Source organism: Centropristis striata, chromosome 15 (assembly GCF_030273125.1).
Source record: "Centropristis striata isolate RG_2023a ecotype Rhode Island chromosome 15, C.striata_1.0, whole genome shotgun sequence".
NCBI lineage: Eukaryota > Metazoa > Chordata > Actinopteri > Perciformes > Serranidae > Centropristis > Centropristis striata.
The window spans coordinates 29,457,946-29,482,222 of record NC_081531.1 but is presented as its reverse complement, the minus strand read 5'-3'; the positions used below and the strand labels follow the sequence as shown (position 1 = coordinate 29,482,222).

At 40.1% G+C, this 24,277-nt stretch overlaps 1 protein-coding gene across 1 annotated transcript in view; it reads right to left on the bottom strand.

Moving 5' to 3' along the window:
• Window positions 1-2,799: 2,799 nt before the first annotated feature.
• The window catches only part of fgf11b (fibroblast growth factor 11b), a 30,302-nt gene continuing 8,824 nt past the window's right edge, over window positions 2,800-24,277 (bottom strand). Inside the window, exons 2-5 of the mRNA XM_059352140.1 lie at window positions 13,550-13,660; window positions 11,985-12,088; window positions 3,075-3,273; window positions 2,800-2,973 (exon numbers count right to left, since the gene is read on the bottom strand). Coding sequence (XP_059208123.1) covers window positions 2,837-2,973; window positions 3,075-3,273; window positions 11,985-12,088; window positions 13,550-13,660 — 551 coding nt within the window. The 3' untranslated portion in view covers window positions 2,800-2,836. The remainder of the gene's footprint in view (window positions 2,974-3,074; window positions 3,274-11,984; window positions 12,089-13,549; window positions 13,661-24,277) is intronic.

Here is a 24,277-nt window from a genome sequence, read left to right as displayed (position 1 = left end):
GCGCACAGTGCCTTACATGCCTCTTTGTCTTACATTAATTATCATATCCACATGCTGCATAAAACCCTGCCAAGAATCTTGCTTACTTTACTGCAGAAATTCCTTATCAACATTTCTCAAGAATACACCTGCTAATCCTTCACTCTTCCTAAATAACTGTCTCTATGCACTGACCTCTTTACAATTCCACACACAATTTCAGACTTACTCTCACCCTCAATACAGCACATTGGTAAAGCCTCCGTTTCACATTCTGTACCCCCTCTTCACATTATGTTACCATAAAATTGAGACGGCATCCTGTTGCTTTGAACCTCCAAGAGATTATCTGTGATTGTTAGCAACAATATAATGAGCATTTTTACAGTTTGCCTTCCACATCTCCCAGCGTTGCTCTTCCTGACATAACAAGAGACTCACTCCGATTGGTTTTTGTTGGCGGTATCCATGCAAATTCACTTTGACTGAACATTGTGGTGACATTTTATTTATTTTTTTACCTCAGTGGGTTACCAGAGCATCATTATTTGCAAGTGAAGCCAATTTGGAAATGCCTTAAACTTGCATTCTTTCTAATTGTCAGCAGGGGGCGACACCACTGGCTGCAAAAAGAAGTCAATGACAAAATAACCCTACTTTTCACTAGCTCAATTAACTAACATTTTCCGAATGTGTTTGTGGTCCCAATTGCTGCTTTCAAGTCTTTTATAATATAGCATGATGTTGATTTTGTATACCATGTTCTCATTTTGGGTAAAATAGACGATGAAGCAGTATGCTTTAGGGCGTGGCTACCTTGTAGTTGACAAATCATCTTAGAACTTTCACAGAATATATTCAGTTCATCAAATTTAATCGTAACATTTTTTTCCCCTAAAAATGTCTTGTTCTGGCCCTAAAAAACAAGATGGCGACCGCCAAAATGGCAAACTTCAAGGCTTGAAAACAAACCAGTCCACAAACCAGTGGGTGTACTCACAGTGACTATGTCCAGTTCTTTTAAACAGTTTCCGATATCAACCACTACCCTGACCGGTCCCATTTAGAAGCCTCAACTTCTATCAGTTCATTGCATATATTTCTAAAAATATATCTGATTGAGAGTCCCAGTGCATATCAACACATGAGTTCATTGCGCTTGAACAAAATATTAAAAAATAATGCACCCTTCTGTGGGCTCAGTTGTCCCTGCTATTTTAAGATTTATAGTCAGTGAAAATGTTACACAACACAGATGTTCCCCCAAGTATCACCTATTCACAGACACAGACATATCAAAGACACAATGTTGTGCCCTGTCTGAAGGACATGGTAGAGGTTACCCACAGTATCTGTCTCTGTCCTTTGTACTGGCATTCATTCACACAGAATCTCACAGCGCATCCATACTGTGGAAGACGTCCACACACGGGGGTTAAAACACAATCACACAAAGACATTCGCTCAAACAACTACATTTTTGAGGGCGACTCTTCCAAGGTGATTTGATAAAGCTAGTGAGTGGATAAGCTGCCAGACATCCTCAGAATAACAAGTGCTCCAGCTCAGAGGCTCCTCTGGCTTTGATGTTTGGCTTCAAACCTGGCTTTATGCTGACAGCAGATGCTGAGTGAAGTACACACTACGGCTCCTTTTCAGGTGACTGAGCTCAGATCCACCATGGATTTAAAACATGACCCAGTTGGTAATTTGTAGCCTTATTGGAGCTAGTGCAATAATAAGTGGTCACCTGGTAGAGGAGGGAGGCTGGAAACAGGGCGACGCTCACTCTCACTCATTCACACACTTTTTTCACTTCCAAAGATTTTCTGGCAAAATATTGCTATGGTGTTTAATAGTCTGGAGTAAAAACTGAAGCAATAACTGCTCTATTATATGGCTCGTCTTCCCTGGAAGAATAGTGGCTTTATTTTATTTTGTTTAATTTTAATTAATTATATTTTTGATATGACATTTATGCAAGCAGTCCCTCGCTTAAGAAATCCTGATATTTATTCATCATTATCATCACTGCCTTGCTTTTGTTTTGACCTTATGCTTTTAGCATTATCATCTTAATCCTACTCTGTCCATTTCCATCTGGGCTGTCATGTATTACAATTTTCATTACAGGATTGGTTTAAATATTGAAACAAACAAACAAACAAACAAACAAACAAAAAAAACATCATAAACTCTTTAAATGCAGCTGTTATTTTGTCCACACACTTCCTCATACTCTCTGATCTGCTGACCTGACCTGACCCAGGATCCCTGCAGATATCTTTACTCTGTGAGCTGTTTCATCTCACTTTGAGCTTTAGTTGACCTTGGTGATTAGCTTAGCTGGTCGGCAGATGGTGGGTGGAAAGCTGGCTGAGCCACTCTGTCACCAACTTTAGGGCTCAAAAGAGGACCCATGGGTGAGGATTATGATGCCGAGTCAGCGCAGGAAATGCGTGAGTGGTGAATATACAGTACAATAGAGCAGACTGTTGGTAGGCTTGTGAAATGATGAAACTGTCAGTGGGACAAAGAAGCTTGGGCATGACAGAAATGAAGGAGACTGTGCATTAGGAGGTCTGGGGAAAGAGAGGAATAGTGGGAGGGGGAGGTGGTAGTAGTTCTGGCTCAGGCCCTGGGCTTTCTTTCTGCATTGACAGGTGAGGGGGGGACTTCTCTCTCAGGCCTTCTTGGCTGCTGATGGACTGCGAACCATTTATCTCCCAGCATCTTGTAGTGCACTTCTGCAATGTGGCGGCCAGTAAGGGCCCTTCCCTCAGCCACCCTCAGTGCATATTGGCAGCTGTATTCCCAGTGTCACTGCTGCCCTTTGTCCCACCCTCAGTCTCCTGTGCTATGAGGCATCAGCCTTGGGAGCTTCTTTCCGTCCATTCTTTAGGGACGGTGAATCTGACGTCTTCACTGTCTTCCGAGGAGGACTCACCGGTTCGGGGGCGAGCTCGTGTAGCGATGGCTCCTTATACATTGCAACTGTGAGACAAAGATAGAAGCTGATGGTTAATAATAAAGGAGGTGATTAATAACTAAAAAACTGGTTTGAATTGTGCTAAAGTGACACAGAGGACACAAACCCTCTATAACTTTAGGCAGGAAGTGTGCAGCTCCTTTGGTCTTCTTTACCCGGTTGCCCTTCATGACCTGGCCATCACGGTTGATACCGATATACCAGGAGCGGCCAGACTGGGTCTGGCGATAGAGCATGGAGGAGTATGTTACGTAGTAGTTCTCAAACACACTCTCCTTGAACTTACACTCCGGATTGAAGTGCTCCTGAAAAATAATATGGAAAAGGGGAAAAGGGGAGAGGTGCATACACATTAGCAAATAAAAAAAGAGAAGAAAAAAATGCGTGCAAATGTCATGAAAAATATTTTTATGAGTCTTTGAAGGTGAACTCTGGATACAAGGATACAATAAGTGAATTACATTAATTGGGTGCCTCTTTCCTGAGGGGAAGGATGCAAAGAATTATATCTGAACATCCCGGTCCTTTGGGAACAACAAGACAAGGATGCTATATATGGACATACTATACATGCAGAAATAGCATAAACATAACACATCCCCAAAGGAAAACAGCAGAGTAGATGAAAAGCACTGACACCTACACCAACACAATAACAAATGTATTCAATACGCATGCAGTACATTATATACTGTACATATAAATGTCTAATTCTGATGTCAAACTACAGTGACTGCTTCAGAGGCATCCCAAGTTCAGAAAATACATATTTGTCACTCCCACAGTATGATTAACAACTCCTTGATAATATGTTTAAGCTTCCAGGAATTTCTAGATGTTTATAAACAGTTTCTGCAACCACAGCTATATATATTTGCTGTGCATCGTGACTGCATGTTAAGGTGGTTTTGGAGTGTTTGAGCTGTTTGTTGTAAATAAGGTGACTTTAGTGAATACTTAAGCTGCATATTGAGCATGAATAGCTCAACTATCAGTCTTTTCTAGAAATTAAAATACCTATAAAATTGATATTGATTTCACCATTCACCATGCATCTAAACTTCAAGCATGCCCATTAAAAGCATCAACCCGGTGGTTCCTAACATGGGAATTTAAAGGCAACATGTTTGACCCCTAAACAATTATTCAGATGGAGCAAAACCATGGATAAATCATTTGAGCAGGTAGACATGTCAGTATCCTGTTTTTTGGTTGCTATTTTTGACAAATATGCTAGTCAATTCATCAATTAATGCATTGACTTGAATCATATAAATCAGTAATAACTTAAATAATTGAAGTAATACTTTTAAAGCAAAAAAGACAGAAATTCACCAGTTGGATTATTTGCTGGTTTTCTTAGTCCTCTATAATAGCAAACGGAATAAGTCCATCTAAGACACAGTGCCCAAACACTGTTTTATTTTAAGAGGTCACAAGCCAAAACATTGGGAACCACTACATTAGGGTTTCTTCTCTGACTCTGGATATGTAGAAACAATAGTAAAATGAATTCCCCCACAGCAGAATGAATATAGACTGCTCTCATGTTCTGTCAATTGTCCATGACTGGCTAAATCTGAATAGTCATTAAAAAATCAAATTAGTAAAACTTGGATCTAATCCAACTGTATAGCCAGTGGTTGTAAATGATCATGTTCCCCTCCCTCTCTGTCCTCAACATAAGGACGACTGAAGCCTGCATAATGTTGACTGGTGATATTAACCAATAGCGACAGATATACATCTCTCTTAGTCTCCATCAGGGTCTCGACAGGGTCCTTCCCCTGTCAGAGAGCAAAGCCAATCTGCTGGATTGATTAAGTGAGAGCAGCAGGGCAGAAATGGCTGAGTGGAGAATTTCTCTGAGACTCAGGACGGCAGAAGAGGGCCAGAGGATCACAACTTGGCATAGACGAGCTTTAATAAAGAGCCAAAAGTAGATTGAGAAGGTATAAGAGACCTCCAGTTTCACACTTATCACAGATCATCACCTTTCTCCTTCACAGGGAGGCGTCATCCTTTAGCTGAGGAGGCAATTCAGGACTTTGTGCCCTTTCTCCGCCCACTGTCCTGCTGCTCCATCACAGCTTATTTAACTACTATCTTCCCGGCATAAAAATTACGTCCCTACCCTTAACTTAACAAACTTTCCAGCTACCATCACCGTCACATCGCAGAGCTATTTTAAGGTCCTCTGACAGGTTTGATATCTTCTGCTGTGCTAACACAAAGAGGATGGGATCGATAGATGATCTGCTTCATTCATTATTAATCAGGCCAGAGAGCAAGAGGGGTGGGAAGTGCGGGAGACAGAAGGGGAAAGGTAGGAGAGACAGGAAAGAGAGTAGAAGACCGGAGAGGACAGAGGGGTTGCTGGGTAATAGAGGAGATTAAGATGAGGGAGACCTGCTTCTTTGCATATCCCTCAGGACCAAAGCAGGACCGCTGGGCTGACAAGGGCTTTAGTCGCCAGCATCTCATGATCTGACACTCTTGTCCCTCTGGAAAGAGAAGCCATCATTCCAACAAAATACCCTTCAGCTCAACCTCTGGGATGACACCAGCGATAACCCCTCTCCCAAGTCATCCTATAATTACCTAAATTAAATTAACTTAAATTAGCCTAATGATAGAAGCCACATGTTCTGTATTTCGTTCAAGTAGTCTCGAAAGGTCAACACTATTAGACCCGGCTAATATGGGATTTTTTTTTTAAACCAGTACTTTTCTTTTTAGAGGAAAACAATTTGCTGATCACCAAAATTGCAGTTGAAATAGTGAATTTATGAATGAAAATACACATTTGCCATGTGGATTGTGCACCGATTTTGCACCAATATGACTGTGCAAAGGTACTCAGAAGGCTGCTCTCTTAAACAAATGACTTGGTGATGACTTATTATACATACAATGTATTACTTGTGAACCAATTCTAGAAAAAAAGGATACCTAAATAAACATCAGTACTGTGTGTTCGGTATTAATTGCTGACAAAAATAAAGAATACATTTAAAAAAATACATAGCTATGTGACACCATTTCTGAATCACGACAACCATCATTTTTGTCATTATATGTTCTTTAAAAAGCTTTTAGTTTTGGTGCATTTCAGAAAAATTTACACCAATAACAATAAATAGCGATGGGTCTGTGATAGGCAAGTACTGGCTGATAAAATTGGCCGATCAATAAATCATCCTCTAAAGACAATGAGAAAATTCAAAGATAGGGCTTGAATTGATTTTTTCATGATAAACTATCACGAGGGACAATATGCTTGTCCCTAACTGATACAAATATGTTGCTGTGAGTATCCCCATCTGTGGAACTCACCTTGAGGTAACCTCCAGACCTCAGAGGAACTACAGAGACCCCCCAGTGTGTACTGACTGAACATATCACTCAAACCAGCAGATTTACCTGTGCACATGAATAATTGTTGAGGGCTGAACATTTTTAAGACTGATGGGGGAATATTTCCATCTAAATGGCGGGGCGCTCGGACTAGATGTTAAATAAAAACCTTTTTCTTCAATCGTGACTCATTGAGAGACTTGGGTAGCTTCCCTTCCATGTGTCTCAAGCCAAAAATGAATTTAAATGAAAGCAGACGAGAAGGGTAATATGTAGCATCCGTGCTGAGAATCCCCAAGATGGGAAGAACCTTTTTATGATGCAGAGCAGCGTCCCGACCCCCCCGCCCACACACACCACCTCCTTCCTCATCCCTCGCGTCTGATTACATCTATTCTACCTGCTTCAGGAAGCTTAACTCTCCATGCCACCATACACTGGGATTGCACTCACCACCAAATAAGGACAGTGAAGTACTAATACACACTCAAAGGGCAGAGTTCCTTAAATCTGACTAATGTCTTTCCATGCATTTAATTAGGATATAAAACCTGGAATGAAAAATGAAAAATATGTTATATCTTTTTTACTCTTTTTTTCATCATGCACGCACAAGCGTGAAATCAGAACTAATTCCGGTGAAAATGTAGCTCTACATCTGGAATTCACAACATGTTTGCAACATGCAATTATTTGCAATTCCCCTATTTAGACAGCAGGGGTCATAGTGTCATACAGGCTTTCCTGCATCTTTTGCCTGTCCCATCAGCTCCCAGGGTAATCTATGGGAAGCTGTGAAATCTGCCCAGCTGCAGTAATCCCACTATTTTCCCATAGTACTACATTACTTCTGCAGCAAACCCAGCAAACCCACTCACATGACAATGTAAAACTCATTCACAACAGTCCTCTGTTATGTACACACAGGCACATGCACATCATCTGTGTGTGTGTGTGTGTGTGTGTGCCATGCAGAACACCACCAGCAGGGCGTGTTGCTGATGTTGTCACACCAGATGTAGATGCGCTATGACACGCCACGTTACATAAGTCAATAGGGCATAGACGTGCTTATTGAGAGGGGTTTAGAGAGGATGAGACTGGCAGTTAATACTGTCTAGCAAAACACATGTATGGTGTGCCTGTAATGCCTTGTGATGGCCCATAGAGGCACGCACGGCAGAGTGGATCATAATGTGCAGGGACTCATGCCTCTGCAGTGTTGACTGACAGCTGAAAGGCCCCTGTCAATAAAATGTAGCTGAGAGAGGAGTGGTGGCTGACTTTCCCTCTGCGACCCAGAGTTCACCCTGCTTCTTTATTTTATAGCAAAGATATAACACAAAAAGTGGCAGTTAATTTCGTATCATCATCATCATCATCACAAATCAAAAGCATTGCATTCTAATATATCCCCGAGAGAATTCTGGAAGGAGAGCACCGGTACGAGATACATCATGAGCCGATCACAAAGAATAGGTTTTGCCTTCCCTAAGTGCTCTTAATTGGCCGCCTGGCAAAATGTCTGTCCTTATCATTGCATTTCTGCACTTCTCTTGCTCCGGCCAATTATCCTCTCCGCTACTTTTTCTAATGTCCACATTTTGTCCTGTCCTGTGATAAAGGCGATGCTATCTTGCCGCTGGTGTTGTCCTGCATCTCAATGCAATCCTCCCATGAAAAGAATAGAAAGGACATAGCTTTTCATCAATAGGTCTCTTGTGCTTTCTCTGTCTTTAACCCTCTGCCTGTCTTTCTCACTCTCTATCACACAGCAGTATCACAAGCCTACACAGATCACAAACAATACTGTTATTTTTCTCTTTTCCAACGAATATTTCTTTAATGCATTACAGAACCATTAACTGTGTGGCTGTGAGACAAAATATGGTCATATTTCATCAGTCCAACGGTTAAACTAAAAAGCTTCTACCTGGATTTTTGTACGCTGCTTTATGCTAAAAAGAGACAGAAGGTATAGAAGATTTTATAGCGTCTGTGTTTCGCAAAAATGTTTTGTTTAAACTTGGAGTCACTTGCTAGTGCGCCCATGCATTGCACAATAGCCTGAAATAAATAGAGAATAATACAATACTGGAAAAACAGGATTGGGCTTTAATTTGGCTGATTCTGATCCTTTAGAGTAAGTCCAGATCAGAGACATCTCTAATTCTAGGAATTTATTGTCCAATCTGATGTGCCTCAAAATTGATATTGCAGGCTGACCTTGCAACAAAGATTTTGGTCATGTGTTTAATTTAATATAGTTTATTGCATTTGTCAGGGGCCATGTACAAAAAAATATTAATCTTACACAAGGAAAAGAGATTAGGAGCAACTAGTTTATTTCCACCGATAGTCCCTGGGGACTTCTAAAATGTGAAATGTAAATGAAACACTTGGAACAAGTTAAATATTTACAGAAAGAAGCAAAGCCCATGTCTAAATCTTGATTGGCACAAAAACTGCTTCTGTGAGACAGCCTCCTTCAACACAAGCCCCTTTCCCTCTCTCTTACTCTCGCTCTGTCTATGAGGAGTTTTCCAGAGCACATAGATTATAAAATGGGGCACGAATGAGCCAAGCTCTATTTTTACATCAGGATCAGCCATTTCCTGTTGTTACCTACAGGTAGGGAGGCTGAGATTTATGTGTAAGACAAGGGAGCAGTGGACTTGGTCTGCTTGTTTTAGTGCTTGGCACCACAATTTGACCACTTTATGTGCGAGTAATTCTAGAGAAAACAACATAATTACCTCCATCAGGCAGCGGAAGTGGCAGTATATGCAAGAGGTGGAGAAAATTGCTGGAAGGAAGCGACTATTCACAGTCACACACCTCAGCTCCTCCGAGTGACATTGATGAACTTTTTTATTGTAATTGAAAACATTCCTCGTCTGTGTCACGCACTCTCTCAGCACGCTTTTAAATGTAAAGCAAATATGAACGTGCAGTTACAGCACACAGATATGTATAAAGGGCCATATTGTGCCACCTGCACTCCTTCCTTCACCGGCAAATTAGCACATCAGATACACTATAGAGAACAATATGTGGTCATAAAATCAAACATGCATGATATTATACACGGAGACAGCTGTTCTGTTGTGCAGCACCTATACCATCTCATTCATGTAACTGTATGTGTGTGTGTGTGTGTGTGTTTCAGAGAGAGGACATTTTCTGAAAGAGGTCAGTGTGGGATGCAGTACAGCTATTGACTGGTGCTGAGGAAATCCCTTCTTCTCTCTGTTCACAGAGGCAAGGCACCAGTTCAATCCAATGCATGCTAATCAGGGGCTCTGTTGGAACCAACACACACATGACCGCCACAGTGTGCATGTGTGTGTGTGTGTGTGTGTGTGTGTGTGTAGGGACAACAAAGCAAGGATGCACTGACGACAAGGGTGAAAAATTAGATAGACTGCGTGGTGACGAGGATTGCAAAGGGCTTGGAAATTTTCAGTAAATTTCCACAAACTTTCCATGGGAGTGCTAGGGAATTTTGGAAATGTTCAAAATAAAAAAAAATGTGACATTTAACAGATTTATTTGTCAGTAGAACTTTATCAAGTTCTAATTATTTTATTGAGCAATCAATTATTTCATTAAACAACAAAACATGAATGTTGAGGTAAATATTTCACTAAAAATGAAGTAAAATAGATGTTAATTGTCATGGAATTTTGAAAATTCCCAGAATTTTGCAACCCTACTGGTGACACATAAGCAAACTGCTTTCTGAGCCTGGGAACTGTTATTTATGTCCATGCATTTATTATAATTGTACCAACTATAGTCATTTTCCATAATAGTTATGTATTATCACACCGCTGAGGTTAAGTGATTTGACACTGCTGACGTAGAAGGATCGTTATGACTGCTGTCCACTGTCAGGGGCATTGATCAAACTGCTCTCCCTTAAAGCTCCACTAACTGCCCAAACGGACTTCAATACTCCCTTGCTAAAATTTGTAATGTTTTTTTTAGTTGTTTTGGCCCTTTTGTCACCAGAAAGCAATGGTACAAACGCTGTCCAAGGTGCTGATCAGACTTTGCACCCTTAAACTTCACTCTAGCTCTGTCCAGGGTGCTGATTAAACTGCACACTAGGACTAGCACTGTTAAGTGAGTGCGAAACTGTTCTTACCATAATTACAGGCCACGGCTTAATCCTGAACCTCACTGCTCATGAAGACAATGCCTGCACCTCCTATAGCAGCCTAGCTCTTGATTTAAGGCTGTATAGTTTGTCTTTTCATTTACTACCGAGTTTACGGATTCATCAATATTGAACTCATACAGAATGAAACCCTGATAGCTAATTGGCCGATGGTCCTCAGGCTCATTAAATTGATACTTAAGAGCTGATGAAGTGCTTTGCAGCATTGACTAAATTAGACCAAATAAATTGTTGTATTTACCCTCTGCCATTGGTGTTACACTTCAAAGAGTTCTCTTTTATCACGCTCCCCATTTGGAATATATATTAACAGTGAGTGAAACAGGAAAAAAACAGTGAAAGTGTCAGAGGTTATGGGTAGTGATGTAACAATACACTCAAATCACAATTCACGATTCACAATACTTGGTTCACAATACAATATTCTCATTACTTTTTTAACAGAACGAGATCAAGAACAAATAATGACTGAAAAAGATATTTTTTTTTCCACAGACATCTAGAATCTACAGCATCTCTTTTCTTCGAACAATCTATGCAATACAATGCATATTTCTTATTCTTCATACAAGTAAAAGTGAAATATCTTGTGTTTCCTCTCAAATCACCACAGTGTGTTTCAGACTAAAAAGAAAGGCTTCTGCGGCTGCCATGTTTTTCTGCCTTGCGGATGCAAGTTACTTAGGACGAAGGAATATTCTGTTTAAGATTTATTTTGAATTTCACTGATTGGAATAGTCACATATTTGGATCACAAATTAACTGTGCATGAAGTTTCACCGCATCCTTACTGATGGGGATTTAAAAGGTCCCTGGACCAGAAATCTGTCAACAGTTGCTGCACTCAAGTGACCTCAAATTCTCCAACAGTAGTTTTCCACCCACTCACTCCCTGTCTTTCCAAAACTAATTTAAATACTCATGCAAGTAATCAGGTTGTCACCCCGTCTTTCCTTTCCCTCATCTCTATGTCTCGCCTCTCTCTCTCAAACTTTAATGCATACTAAAACATACACACACAACTATGTGTACATAAACCTGCATCACATACTGTATAACTTCTGTTAAATTGACAAAATACTGTCCTCCTCAGTAGTTTATGACACTTAAGGCCTCATCACCCATCCTGGCCTCAAATAAAAGAGACTGAAGCCCAACTGACAGGCAGCTGAACCTCAAAATCCAAAATGACAGTTGATAATTAAGTTCTTATTGGTATTTCCTCTCTTGACTTCCATGTCAGTGATGTGGACAGTTAATAGCTTACTGCTCCATTGAGCAGGACCATGCACAGCAAGACATGAAGCTTATATCCTAACCTGAACACGTACATAACAAGCCAAAACCAGAGCAACCATAATTGGGTTTTCACTGAGATATAGTGTCACAGCAATACATCTTTATAACGATATGCGATCAAATGGAAATTATTTCTATGTTTGCAGATGACAGATCTGTATGGCAGAGAATACTTACCGAGGTATAGAGGTATCCTTCACTGTTCATGGCGAGGTATAATCCTGTCTTTGCCCCCTGGATTGCCACAATCCGCAGTCCCACGGGAATTAAGTTGAACTGTGCTGAATTGAGGAATTAAATAGGAGAGATAGGACACGACAGAGTGAGAGAGGAAAAAGAGAGTCAGAGGAGATTGTGAAATCAACCCACAATACAGAGTGTCCTTTTTTATTCTTTATTCTATTGGGCTGAATGGCTGCACTGTCACTGCTGCATGCTGTATCTCAAACCCAAATGATTTGTCTTCTCAGAGATTATGTTCACTCAAACACAACACTGTGTCATCTCCCAATTATGGGTGTAATAGTTCTGAAATCGAGATCACCCACAGCATTGTGTCATGGTCTCGTGATTGCAGAATTATGTGCTTCAGAAAGACACGGCTGCACGGACATATTTCGGTAGCAGACACGACCATCGCTGGGACAATGTGCCGCATATTATAATTCAATTATTAAGTTTCCTTAGGGTAGAGTCAACTGCCTGCAATGTGTAGATTTATAATAATTATAGTTTAGAAAGTTAATGTTCTTGAGTGTTCCTGAAGTGTCCTTTTACTGAAGTAACCAAATCGTGGCTCAAAAATAAAGCGGTGAACCGAACCTTACATTTGGTGAATCCTAACACCCCTATTCCCTCTGTGTTACACTTCCTCTAAACCTAGACAGTAATGGGGATGTTCTGCAACACCACAGGGAGCTTAGGGAACCCAGTACTCAGGTTAAACCTGTTTACAGTAAAATAATTTGAATCCTCAAGAAGTAATGTAGATTGTGGATTAAATACAATTTAAAAAATCTGCAACAGCTTGAAAAAGGGCCCACATCTCTGCAAAGCCAAATAAGGAAATACAAAGAAATGGTGCTAAAAGCAGAACACTGCATAGTTTCTGATCTGAAAGGCACAATTGGATTACTAAATGTCAGGATGAACATTCACATCATCTCAATGGTGGCAGTATGTCACTTTAAGGCATTTTACATTCTGACAGTGATTTTTAAATTAAAATACTGAGTCTTAGTTCCATTTGGAATCGGTATCTGAGATGTGAGACACAGTATTGAGACGTGTAATGAACACATATGCCAAGTGTTCCTGCATATGAGCAAGGACACATTAAAGCACCAAAGTTTGGCAGTTTGACATGGTGTTCCTTCCTATTAAAAGACAAAAATAACAGAACATATTGGAACACATTTGACATGAGCTGACAAAATCCTAACTTTGCCTTGACTCTTTAGCCACATGGCCCCATAGCACAGTGTGACAGCTACTGTGGTTCTGTTTAGCTTTGTGTAAAGTACAGCATTAACTTTGCCAAAGTTTGAGGTGTGGCTCCCAATGAGCTGTTCTATATTTGAGCCATATGATGATGAAAACTGCAGTTGTTACAAACGTTTGGTACAGTGTTGCTTCTTCACTTCCTCTGTGAATAATTTGTTTGAAATTACACAACATGGCCAGAAGCAAAGACATGTACAGCATAGACGGACACACACACACACACACACACACACTCTTACAAAATGAGCTGCTTTCATCCCTTGTGCTGTCCATGGTGCCGTCAGGCTGCATCTGCAGGTAGTATCCATGTTGGCTGTATAGCCGGGTAACAATGCCTTTCAGCTGTGGCTCTGCAAGGGAGCACAAGAAAACCACATCGTATTAGACAGGAGCCGCCAGAAGTAGAGAGCAGAACTTTCACTGATTTACAGAACCTGGAGAAGGAAAGGTTTAGTCAAAATGACAGTTTGCAGAAAATAGAGGATTTTTTGCTTGTGCAATATCTGAACATGGTTAATGTGTATAATCTAAAAGTAAAATTGTACGGATTACATTTTTCAAGCCAGTCACGGTTTCCAGAGGATAAATCCTAATATATTTGCTGATACAGACTTTTGTCAAGTGCCAAAATTAAGTCCAATTGTATTATTTTCTAATTCTGGCTACAAAACTAATGGCATGATCATAATCCTCGAAGTTAGTAAGCAAGTGTTAGCATGGGGCTGGAAAATGAAACCAACACAGAAATGCCCAAAAATGCACTGAAGGCAGTTATACCTATTGGACATCACAATGTTTAGATCGTCATTAGTCGTGTTTCCATCAAGTAATTTCTATGTGCAGAGCTTGATGAAAACACACAAACCTTTGAAAATGCACATAGAAGATTTTATTCTAACTTAAGGTGTTTTTTAGAAAAATAGTTAATGCACTAAGCGGGAGATTATTTTTTTAAATAAATTCTGACGTAGCAAACATTTAACTCACATGACTGAGCAGCTGTTTCCTCTGACATGAAAGAACAATTATAAGTTGCCCATTTTAATCTAATTCCTCAAGACTTCTCTCCATTTTCTCTCGTGGGTGGCCAAAGTTGTCTGACTAGCAACCTCTTTTTTTATTGTTGTTTTTTTCTCTGTTGCACAATCTCTACTTCTTCTCCTGTTTACTCCGCAATACAGTACACTGCCATCTTCTGACCAAAGTTTGTTACTGCAGCTTTGTTAACCAGTTTTCACATTTCAAAATTTTGTTTCAAAATTCCATTCAACTTCAATGGAGCATGGGTACAGTGAATGCTGACAGTTCCAAGTGCAGCATTCTAGGGTGACTAGCACGGCTTTATACTCATATGATACTATCATGTAGTATCTGGAAAGGTTATATACAAGACTTGTGGCCTCATACAGTGTCAGTGTAAGGTATGATTAGTTGGAATACCATTCTGCTTCTTCATTTCCTGTATATGAACAACAAAAACATTTAAGGAGTCACATGAAAGGCCTTTATTAGGTATCAGTGTTATGTCTATAGGGAGTTTTACCAGGGAGGATGCCTGGAGGAACAGATGGTGATAGATCCCTGACATGATTACCATAATAGAGGAAGACTTATCCAACCTCAAACACCTCACAGTACTACAAGAGAAAAAAAAGTTATTTATGTTGTGAGATCCTTGTTAGAAGTTTGAGATTTCTCTCTAGAGGAGTAAAAATGTAAAAATATTTTGGAGGGGGAAAAAAAGAGTCTCGCCTTATAGTGTTCAATAGCAATTTCTTAGTTAATTAGTGAATTGCCCAAGGTACATTTTTTGGATTTATTCACCTAACAGTGGGAATGTGTTACATAAAATGAATCTGAAGTTCTGTAGCAGCGGGTAATTCAACTAACTGATTAATAAAATGCATGTATATCTTAAGCTAAGCCAGTCCAGTGGTATTTTTAGCAGGAGCTGGGGCCATCAGAGGATGAAGTCAAGTGAGAGAGTTAGCCTGTCTCCCGCTAAATAAAAGATATATTATCAAGTGGGCTGGGTGGTGGAGGAGAGGATGGAGGGTGAATAGAGAGATTGAATGTTTCATGAGTGAAGTCCCTGCAGTCTACTTTGCGTTCATTTAGGAAACAGACAGAATCTTTACTGCAGCTCTCAGACTTCACTAGACCCCCCCCCCCCTCAATTACACAAAGCACACTGTGATGAGGAAATCTAAGTTGTCTCCTGAGCTCGGCACCTCGCGTCCTCAACCTGGCTTCTCAAACAGCAAGGAGAACCCCAGAGGTCCCCTGACTTAGCTTAAAGCGCAGTCATTTAGTCTGGTCAGGAAAGGGACCCGTCTCCTTCGATGCAGCATTAATAAGGGAGATGAAACATGGATGAAGGAGCAGTTCATGACAGAGCCTCTGGAGGACTGAAGGCCATCTGGGAGTTCCCCCTTTGCTAAACTTCGCCCATGCACTCACACACATTCCCCAGGGAGGGGCCTAGGGCACTGCGCAATCTGCCTGTCTTCTTCAGACTGGCACAGGGAGCAAGAGAGTGTCAGAGGATGCAGGGATGAGATCTGTAGGACTATTTCCCAAAGGAAGTGTGCCAGGGTTGAGGCATCAGTGAAACTGTGACCTACTCCCATTGTTACATGCAAGCATCTGCAGCACTCCCCACCCTCTCTCTTTCAAAGCTGCTTGTCAAAACATTTCAGTATCTCTACTCCTGCACTTTCTTCTCCTTTCTCCCCTTTTCCATTTCATGTCCTCTGAGTTATGTACGCTTTTATCCCACCTAATAACATCATACATCATCCAATCAGAGAAGGGACGCCGTTCATTACTTGTCCCCACAGATGCAAAACAGAGAGATGAGAGACAGAGAGAAAGAAAAGGGAGATGGAGGGATCAGGGAGGAGAGAAGTGAGCAGAGGGATGGCAGGGGAACAGACTGAATCAGATGACACTGTCATTTCATTAAGAGTGACGGCTGTATGGGCTCGAGAAAAAAACACATTTAGGCACAACTTCAATAGACAGCTTGTGCAATATGGCTGCAATCAAAACTCCCATGCCTGGTGTCAGGGGCACTAAAACTAATGTTTCACTTAGCAGAGCTGGCTCTAACTTCAAAATCTTCATTCCAACAGACAATAAATTCTGATCCAGTGTAATGAAAGCTCCCAGCAAAAACTATAACAGTGGCACTTTACTGCAGCTGCATTAGAGATTCATAGACGATAAAAACAAAAAACAGCTCCTGTGGACTCCTGCCACCTTATTACCATACAAATATTGTAACTTTGGACCGTCGAGGCCCTGAGTCATTTTTAAACTCTAGAAGTCAATGTGTTTTCATTATATTAATGTGATAATTTGGACATAAAGGAAAGTACACTCGTGTTCTACTGAGACAGTATTCTGAAGTTGTTGAAGGAATTGTTGACATTTAGAAGACGACATCAGACATCTCAAACTTCTAGTATTGATCATTTGAATAATCCATTGTTGTTCATTTTGTTTTAGGGAAGCGGCTTCTCAGGATCATGACTTGCCAGGAATACCTGGAAAACCTGTCATGTAAATACAGAAAATGACATGACCATGAAAAAAAAGTGTCAGACTGAGAGGTGAGCAAGTATTTTATTCAAAAGGTCACAACGCATAAATAAGCTTTATAAATATGTTTTTAAAATACCTGTGTACGCTAGGCACACGTTTGAGTGGAAAATTATTTTTCCCATTTTATTCTGCTTTGCCAGGAATCCTTGCATCTACTGTGAAATCCTAAAGCACTTATTTGGCTCTAATAGCTGAGTGAATCAACAAGGCTTTTAACAACATGCAAATGAACAAAACTGTGCATAATCACAACACTGACTTGACTGAGTGTCATCAAACAGCAGCGATGCACTACATCCCCATGCGTATTCTGCCAACTGCTCTCCTCTCACCGTCCTGACAGCATCTGTGTCTGCACAATGTGTACACACACACACACACTTACACACACGCGCACACACACACTTGTTCTGCCATTGTTGTTAATGTTGCAGTATGTTGGCATTAGGAAAGAATTCATCGAGGCCTCAACAAACATGTCACATTGTCGGCTAAATAACACGCCCCATTCATGAAAAGTTAAATAGAGAACATCACGCAGAACACACCAACCTGTCAAGGTCAGATTTGTCTCTTGAAGCAGTTGCAAGATACATACATATTCTATAAGACTAAGGCCAAAAAAAGTCTGTGTCTACTTTGATATTCTCTGTTCGTTGACATGTGTAATGTTTTATACTGCATACTTGAATAGTTAATGGTGTCTCTAAGAAGACATTAAACAAGTGTTTTCACAGGCTGAGTAGTTCTCATGACAACAAAACCCAGCTTCCTCTGTAAAATCACTGAAAAGCCCCTTTAAACTTAATGGCTTGTGTCCAAGCCACAGAAGAGCGGGCAGACAATACTAGTCAAGCCAACTTTCTTCCCCTTCATAAGCCTTGGAGACGTACACTGACAGATAGTGACACACTGTGACAGCAGTCTACCTCTGGTTGGATTAGCAAAGCACACAGAGTTGTTTACATGAGCAAAAAGCTTGTGTTTGTATCACGAGGATGCGTAGTGTGCACATGTAGTTTCTACTGCTCCACAGGGGTAAACACAGAAGATGATAACTCGGAAAGCTACTGACTCAAAGGTCATGTTTAGTGATTTGGGTATGTTAGGGCATACTTGTATTCAAACAGTAAGAGCAAATTTTATATGGCAGGGAGCCAAAAGCAGTCATATTAAAAGATCATAACCCAAACACAACTAGTAGTTGAAGTGAAGCATCGGTGGTGGAAAGTACATTTACTACAAGTACTGTACTTAAGTACAATTTTGAGGCATTGTACTTATTTATTTGTACATAATGTTTTCTTCTAATCCCCCACATTTGAAAGGCAAACATTATACTTTTTATTGCACTTTATTCATCTGGCAGTGGAAGTTACTCTTTACTTTTTGAGTTTGCATTTCGAATTTGAAAATGATCAGTTAAGCTGCAGACTTTTCTCGATTGATTATGTTTGTCTATGAAATGTCCAAGGTGACATTGCAAATTGCTTACAACCCCGATTCCAAAAAAGTTGCGACCCTGTGTGAAAATGTAAATGAAAACACAATGTATAAAACTTTTGTGTTTGTAGATAAATTCTCTGAATTCAGAACCTCCTCCACTCCACCCCTCTTTTTTTCGGTCTTTTATCTTCACCGTGGCATTAAACCTGCTACAGCCTTCGAAAGGCAGAAAGTCACAAAGAAATAGCAAATTATCGCTAGTGTGTTTTATTTATGTTTTAGACAATGTCCCAACCATTTTGGGGAATCTAGGTTATTTTTCACTCAAATTTTATTTTAACCATCAGGACAGTAATGCATAAAAAAGATATTTGGATATTGATACTCAAAATAGTTGCAGCTGTTCAGATTGTGATTGTTTTCGGGTGGTGGATCTGAGGGTTTTTTACTTTACCTCAGATTAACAAGCTTAGATTCCCAACTCATGCTAGTTTTTCACCTGTCAGCAAAGGAATACATTTTGACATTTAAATGAGATTGCTCATAATCATCTTTATTCCTACCACATGTTTCCTATATGCTGGGAGTCATTTGAGGTGCATCCCTGTTCTGTAGTTAAACAAACAGCATTATCTTCCAGGGTGAACACACCCGCAGCACCTTCACTTGCTATGGCAGAAACACAACCTGCAGCCCTGGCTGTCCTGGGTATTTCCCGTGGAGAGGAGGTGTGTGACTACATTCATCACTCCTCCTGGGACACGTGTGGACTTGAGTGACAGAAAACATTCGCCGATCCAGGTCAGTGGAGTGTGGGTCAAAGAGAGCTCCCTGTCTGTTTATGTACATCAGTGCACAGGTGTTGTCAGCACAGCCGACAATGTGTTGACTCATCAGCAGGCCCATTTCCAAGTGACCTCTCCGCTCATGAGCAAAATATGACTTGCAGTTGACAAGCGGAAAAGCAAGCGTGCAGCGAGAGTGTTTGTAGGGATGTAGCTTTAAAGTAAATGCACCGTAATCAAAGTCAAATTTTACTCCAGTGTCAGTGTTCAAAGAATGCTTGTATTATGACATTTTACTGCACACAACCTACTGTATGTGTAGCTGTAATCTTATTTTCTGTTACTGTTTAAGTAACAAGAAGTACATCTTAATGTGAGCTTCACATGCAGAAATATGATGGGTTCCCCGGTTGACAGTGTAATTTTCTTGTGGTTTTGTTCTGTTTGGGAGAAATATTTGCATATTTTGCAACTTTCAGACAGAAGTAAACAGTTTATGAAGTAGTCCAAGTTTATAAAAGCAGGAGCAGGAGAGATTATAGTCATAAGAGCATTTTGTTTATTAAATTGGGTTTGTCTGTAATCCCAGCAGTAACCAGTCAACACAGGGATGCCCCTCATCAATTTACATCCAGCACTGATAATCATTTTGAAAATCACCTGGGGGAGACGGGAGCCTGGTGTTACTGTACCACCATTCACACAGCAATTATGTGTGTGTCTGTATAAATGAGGTCAATGCACATAAGAACCCAAGGTAATCACTTCATGCATCACGGATGCCATCAAGGACACTTAAACCCTTCTCCGCAATGTAATTGCTCAGAAAAATAAGCAGTGGTTGAGGTTTTACGCTAATCAGTGTAGTGTATGGCTCGGTGTTGGTTATCATTACACTAATGTATTTATCTGGCTTGATTTGAGCTCACTATGTCGCCTGCTGATCTCCCTCCAGCCGAGCCTCTCTTGATAAGGTTGGAGGTAATTACTGGGGGCCTGCATGACTGAGCAGCCAAGGGCATTTCTTCTTCTGCTCTGACCAAACCAAACAACAGGGGTTTTCCTTGGCTTATATTTTCAGGACTCCCGGACTCTCCCCTCCCTTCCTATCATGCTCTCTTTCACTTTCAGCGGCTCTCTCTATGCCTCTCCCTCTCACTCTTTGTGTATGCATGCATGCATACAGTACATGTGCTTGCGTGCATACAGTACAGTGCACGTGTGTCTGCATGCATGCATTTGCATGCGTACTGCATAAATGCAAGAAAGAGGGAGTCTGTCTCTTGTGTAGTGTTTGATTCTTGCTTCTAATAAAAGGAGAACATGGTTCCTCCTTTTTTTTCCTTTTCCAAACTGGGCCATGAGCTACAGTGCTGCTAGTACTGTAATTATCAACCTTGTGGGAAGATAGAGGGGGAGAGAAGGGGAGGAGGGAGGAAAGAAGTCATGAAAGCAAGTTAACAAGACTCAGGAATACTCTACGTTAGGGCTCAAGATATATTTAACTCATCAAGTATTTTACACATTATTTCATCAATTATTCAAGTTATCCGATCAGAAATATTTTTGCCTTATTAAAGAGCAACAATAAATATACAAAAGTAAGAATGGAATATAGGTATCTTAAAATGAACGACAAATTTAAGAAAATTCTTAAATTGCATACAAAAATATTGTCTATCGAATTTTAGCCCATTCAGTGCATTTAAAGGTCATGTTACATTCTGCACTTTTCAAGAAAACATTTTAGGAAATGCAAAAATGCAAAAATGAAAAAGGTTTATTAACATTTCCTATGTGCAATAATGTGAATGTAACCGTCCAGTCTGTCTATTTGACTGTCTCTTATTTATTATTATATTTAGCTTTTTAGCATTTACTTATTTATTATAACTTTTTTTAACTGATGCTCCTGATGTAACTGCACTTTCCCTTTGCTGCTGAAACACTGCAAATGTCTTTGCTGCAGGACGAATTTCTTATTTTAAAGTATAACATTTGAAACCTATTGGATGTCTTCTTTATTGTAATCAACTTAAACATCATCAGACTCCTGACACTCTCCTGCATAAACCCTCTTCTTTGCCTCCTCCCCCTGACAGTGCTGGTGCCACAGCATCACAGCTTTTGTGGGATCATAGCTCCCTGATCTCTGGAGAGGACAGCTGGTTGTAAATATCGACACATAATAGCTGATTAGCCTAATGTAGCTCGCAGCATACTGGTTGTGAGTGATGATTTAGCAGAGTAGCTGAAGTCCCTTATATAAACCTAGCCTGTGTATCAGACTGACATTGCATTCGTGATTTTTTGTAGGTGACTTATGCAAGTTTCTTGAGGAATTGTTTAAGCCATACTTTACATTTGTCCAGAAATAAAAGAGGTAAGAAAAGCTAGTGGTAGAGAAAAGGGCAATGATCGGGGGATACAATGATACAGAGTGTGACAAGCAGCCGTGAGAAGTAGGGAGAGGAGATAGGGGGTGACAGCTTGAGAAAGTATGTTGTAGAGCAGGGAGAAGAGGGATAGCCAGAGGAGGGCGAGGTTAAAGAAGGAATAGGAATGAATGAGGTGTATCACGTCACCTGCAGCTCCAACAATGGCCTCTGAATTTAAATTCAAGGCTCCATAAATCATTTCATGTGACAATGGCAGCAGTTCACATAAGTGAGACGGAGCTATTGCTGCTTATTAATGGTGCTGACAAGAGCATGTCAAACACAAGCAGAGGCAATGAGGACTCACACCGCTTCCTGACACTCATTCAATATTCACGCATGTGCTTCATTATCATAATGACAGGTACATATCAGTGGCAGGGGCTCAAGGGAATCAGTGTGCGATGGTGTAGCTGCATGCTACGGCCTCACAGCTTCATCAAAGAACATTACCGCACCAACTTTTATTTCTCTTGGTTAAAATCTCCCACTTACACGCAAGAGCAAGACAGCTGAGCCAAACAGCTCCCCAGCACACCTCACCTATCCCTTTTCCCCATGGACCCTCCAGCAAGGACACAAATAGGCACTTTAATATATGCAGAACAAACAAACACAAACATTTCTCTGCACTCCCACAGGGGTCCAGACCTCTGTCAGATTGTGTGATGATCACACAAACAACTGAGCTAAACAGTACAGTGATGGGCAATAAAGAATTCACAAATTGAACTTGCATCGATTTGCTCGCTGAAACACTTTGATTTTAGTCCTCACACGGTGCACTTTTCCCATGCAGGAAAAAGGAAAACCACGAGTAGAGATGCTGAAGAGCAGCTCTGCATTGGAGGAGGGAATCCATTGTAGATTTAAAAACACTATTTGAGATTAAGTTTAGCTGACACAGTTTTGATACTCACCCAGTTGCATAGAAACACACAGATACACAAAGAAGCAGGCACATAAATAGGCGTGAACAAATTAATTTACACTATAAACATGCATGCCGTTGAGCAAAGCACAAACCAGATGTTCCATCAAACATGACATGTTTGCAGAAAGCTTTGATTATAAGATGAGGTTGTGGTAGCATTGCGATTTTCATCATGTAATTTCAGTTTCTCCACTTTCTAGGAGAGCAACAAACCCATACCACATATGGTTCTAATGAACTTTTAATTTTAAACCACAGTTTCTAGAACAAAGTTCTGACATGAAAACACATGGTAGTTACCTGTCAATCACACCAGGCTTTATTGTCTATTTTACTCTAAATTAAACCGTGATTTACATAATGGACATCACAATGGATCAAAGAAGACTTGAAACTAGCGATTGAGACTATAAGCTAATTACGAAAATGTTTACTAAGGTAATAAATCAAGTGGAAGTGTGTTTTTTTCCTATTGACTTAAATAATACTGGACTTCTTTTTGCAATTTGTGGAGTCTCCCCCCTGCTTGCCATTAGAAAAAAATGCAGATTTAAAGCACTTTTGCACTGGCTGCTTGGGATATATTACACTAATTTAATTTATTTAGATCGTTTTGTATTTTCTCACCTAATATTTACAAGCAACTTAAGATAGAAAATGATCTGTTTCCGTCCATTATTTTCACTTTCCCAACCAAAGTATTCTTTACAGACATTAACCTTACGTATCCTGCAGTCTGTTCTCCATCAGATTAGTCACCATCGCTTCCTGTTTTTTCTATTCAGAAAGAAATTGAGTAACTGGGTTTTTCTTTCATGGTACTGAGGTGCAGTTAAGTCCATTGGGACAGCTGAGGGATGACCCCTCCACTGGAGAGTTGGTCTGACTTCTTACTATAAGTTTTGAGAATTTAACGAATTTGACATCTTCTAGTCTATTAGAGGTTACTAAATTCTCATAGCAGAAAAGATAATACTGCTATTATTATTGTCATAAAATAGTGTTTATCATTCAGGGAAAAGGGTAATTTCAAATGTGGTATTTTGCACTCGACACTAGGGGTGTGCCATATCGTATCGTTCACGATAATATCGGTATATTTTTTTTATGGTTAAAAAAAATGCATATCATGATATTGGCAACATTCCTACTTCTTGATGTAGTGGTTAAAGTTGTTTTAATCACAAAAAGCTACTTACTCTCTGTCACTAAACACATGCAGCTTTCAAAATAAGAGCACAGTGTGTTAACAGAATCCACCACATAACTTACAAGAAGACTGTCAAAATAAGATGCCTTAAATAAAACATACAAGAACCTTTATTCTCCTTTACAAAATGTCATTAAAATATGCCCCCGGAACCCCTAAATGGTATTTTTATTATTTTCTCATACTCAAGAGTCAAGAGTAAATTTTTTTGTATTTGGCAACTGTTGAGATTTGCACTTCACACCACATTTTAGATTTTTATTTATTTATACAGACCAAAAAAAAAAATCATATTTTCTCTATATATTTTAAGTATTTGGTAATATCGTCAAGAATATCGTTATCGCATAAATAGCCTGAAATATCGTGATATTCTTTTAGGGCCATATCGCCCACCCCTACTCGACAATCCTGCAAAAGAGATGTTGAGCTCAAGGAAATGGCCTGATCTGTACATGTGTACACAAGGACACATCTGTTGGTATTATATCAGAGTACTCTTGCAGTACATCTCCCATTCATAAGCCTTCGTCTCTCACATTGTCTCT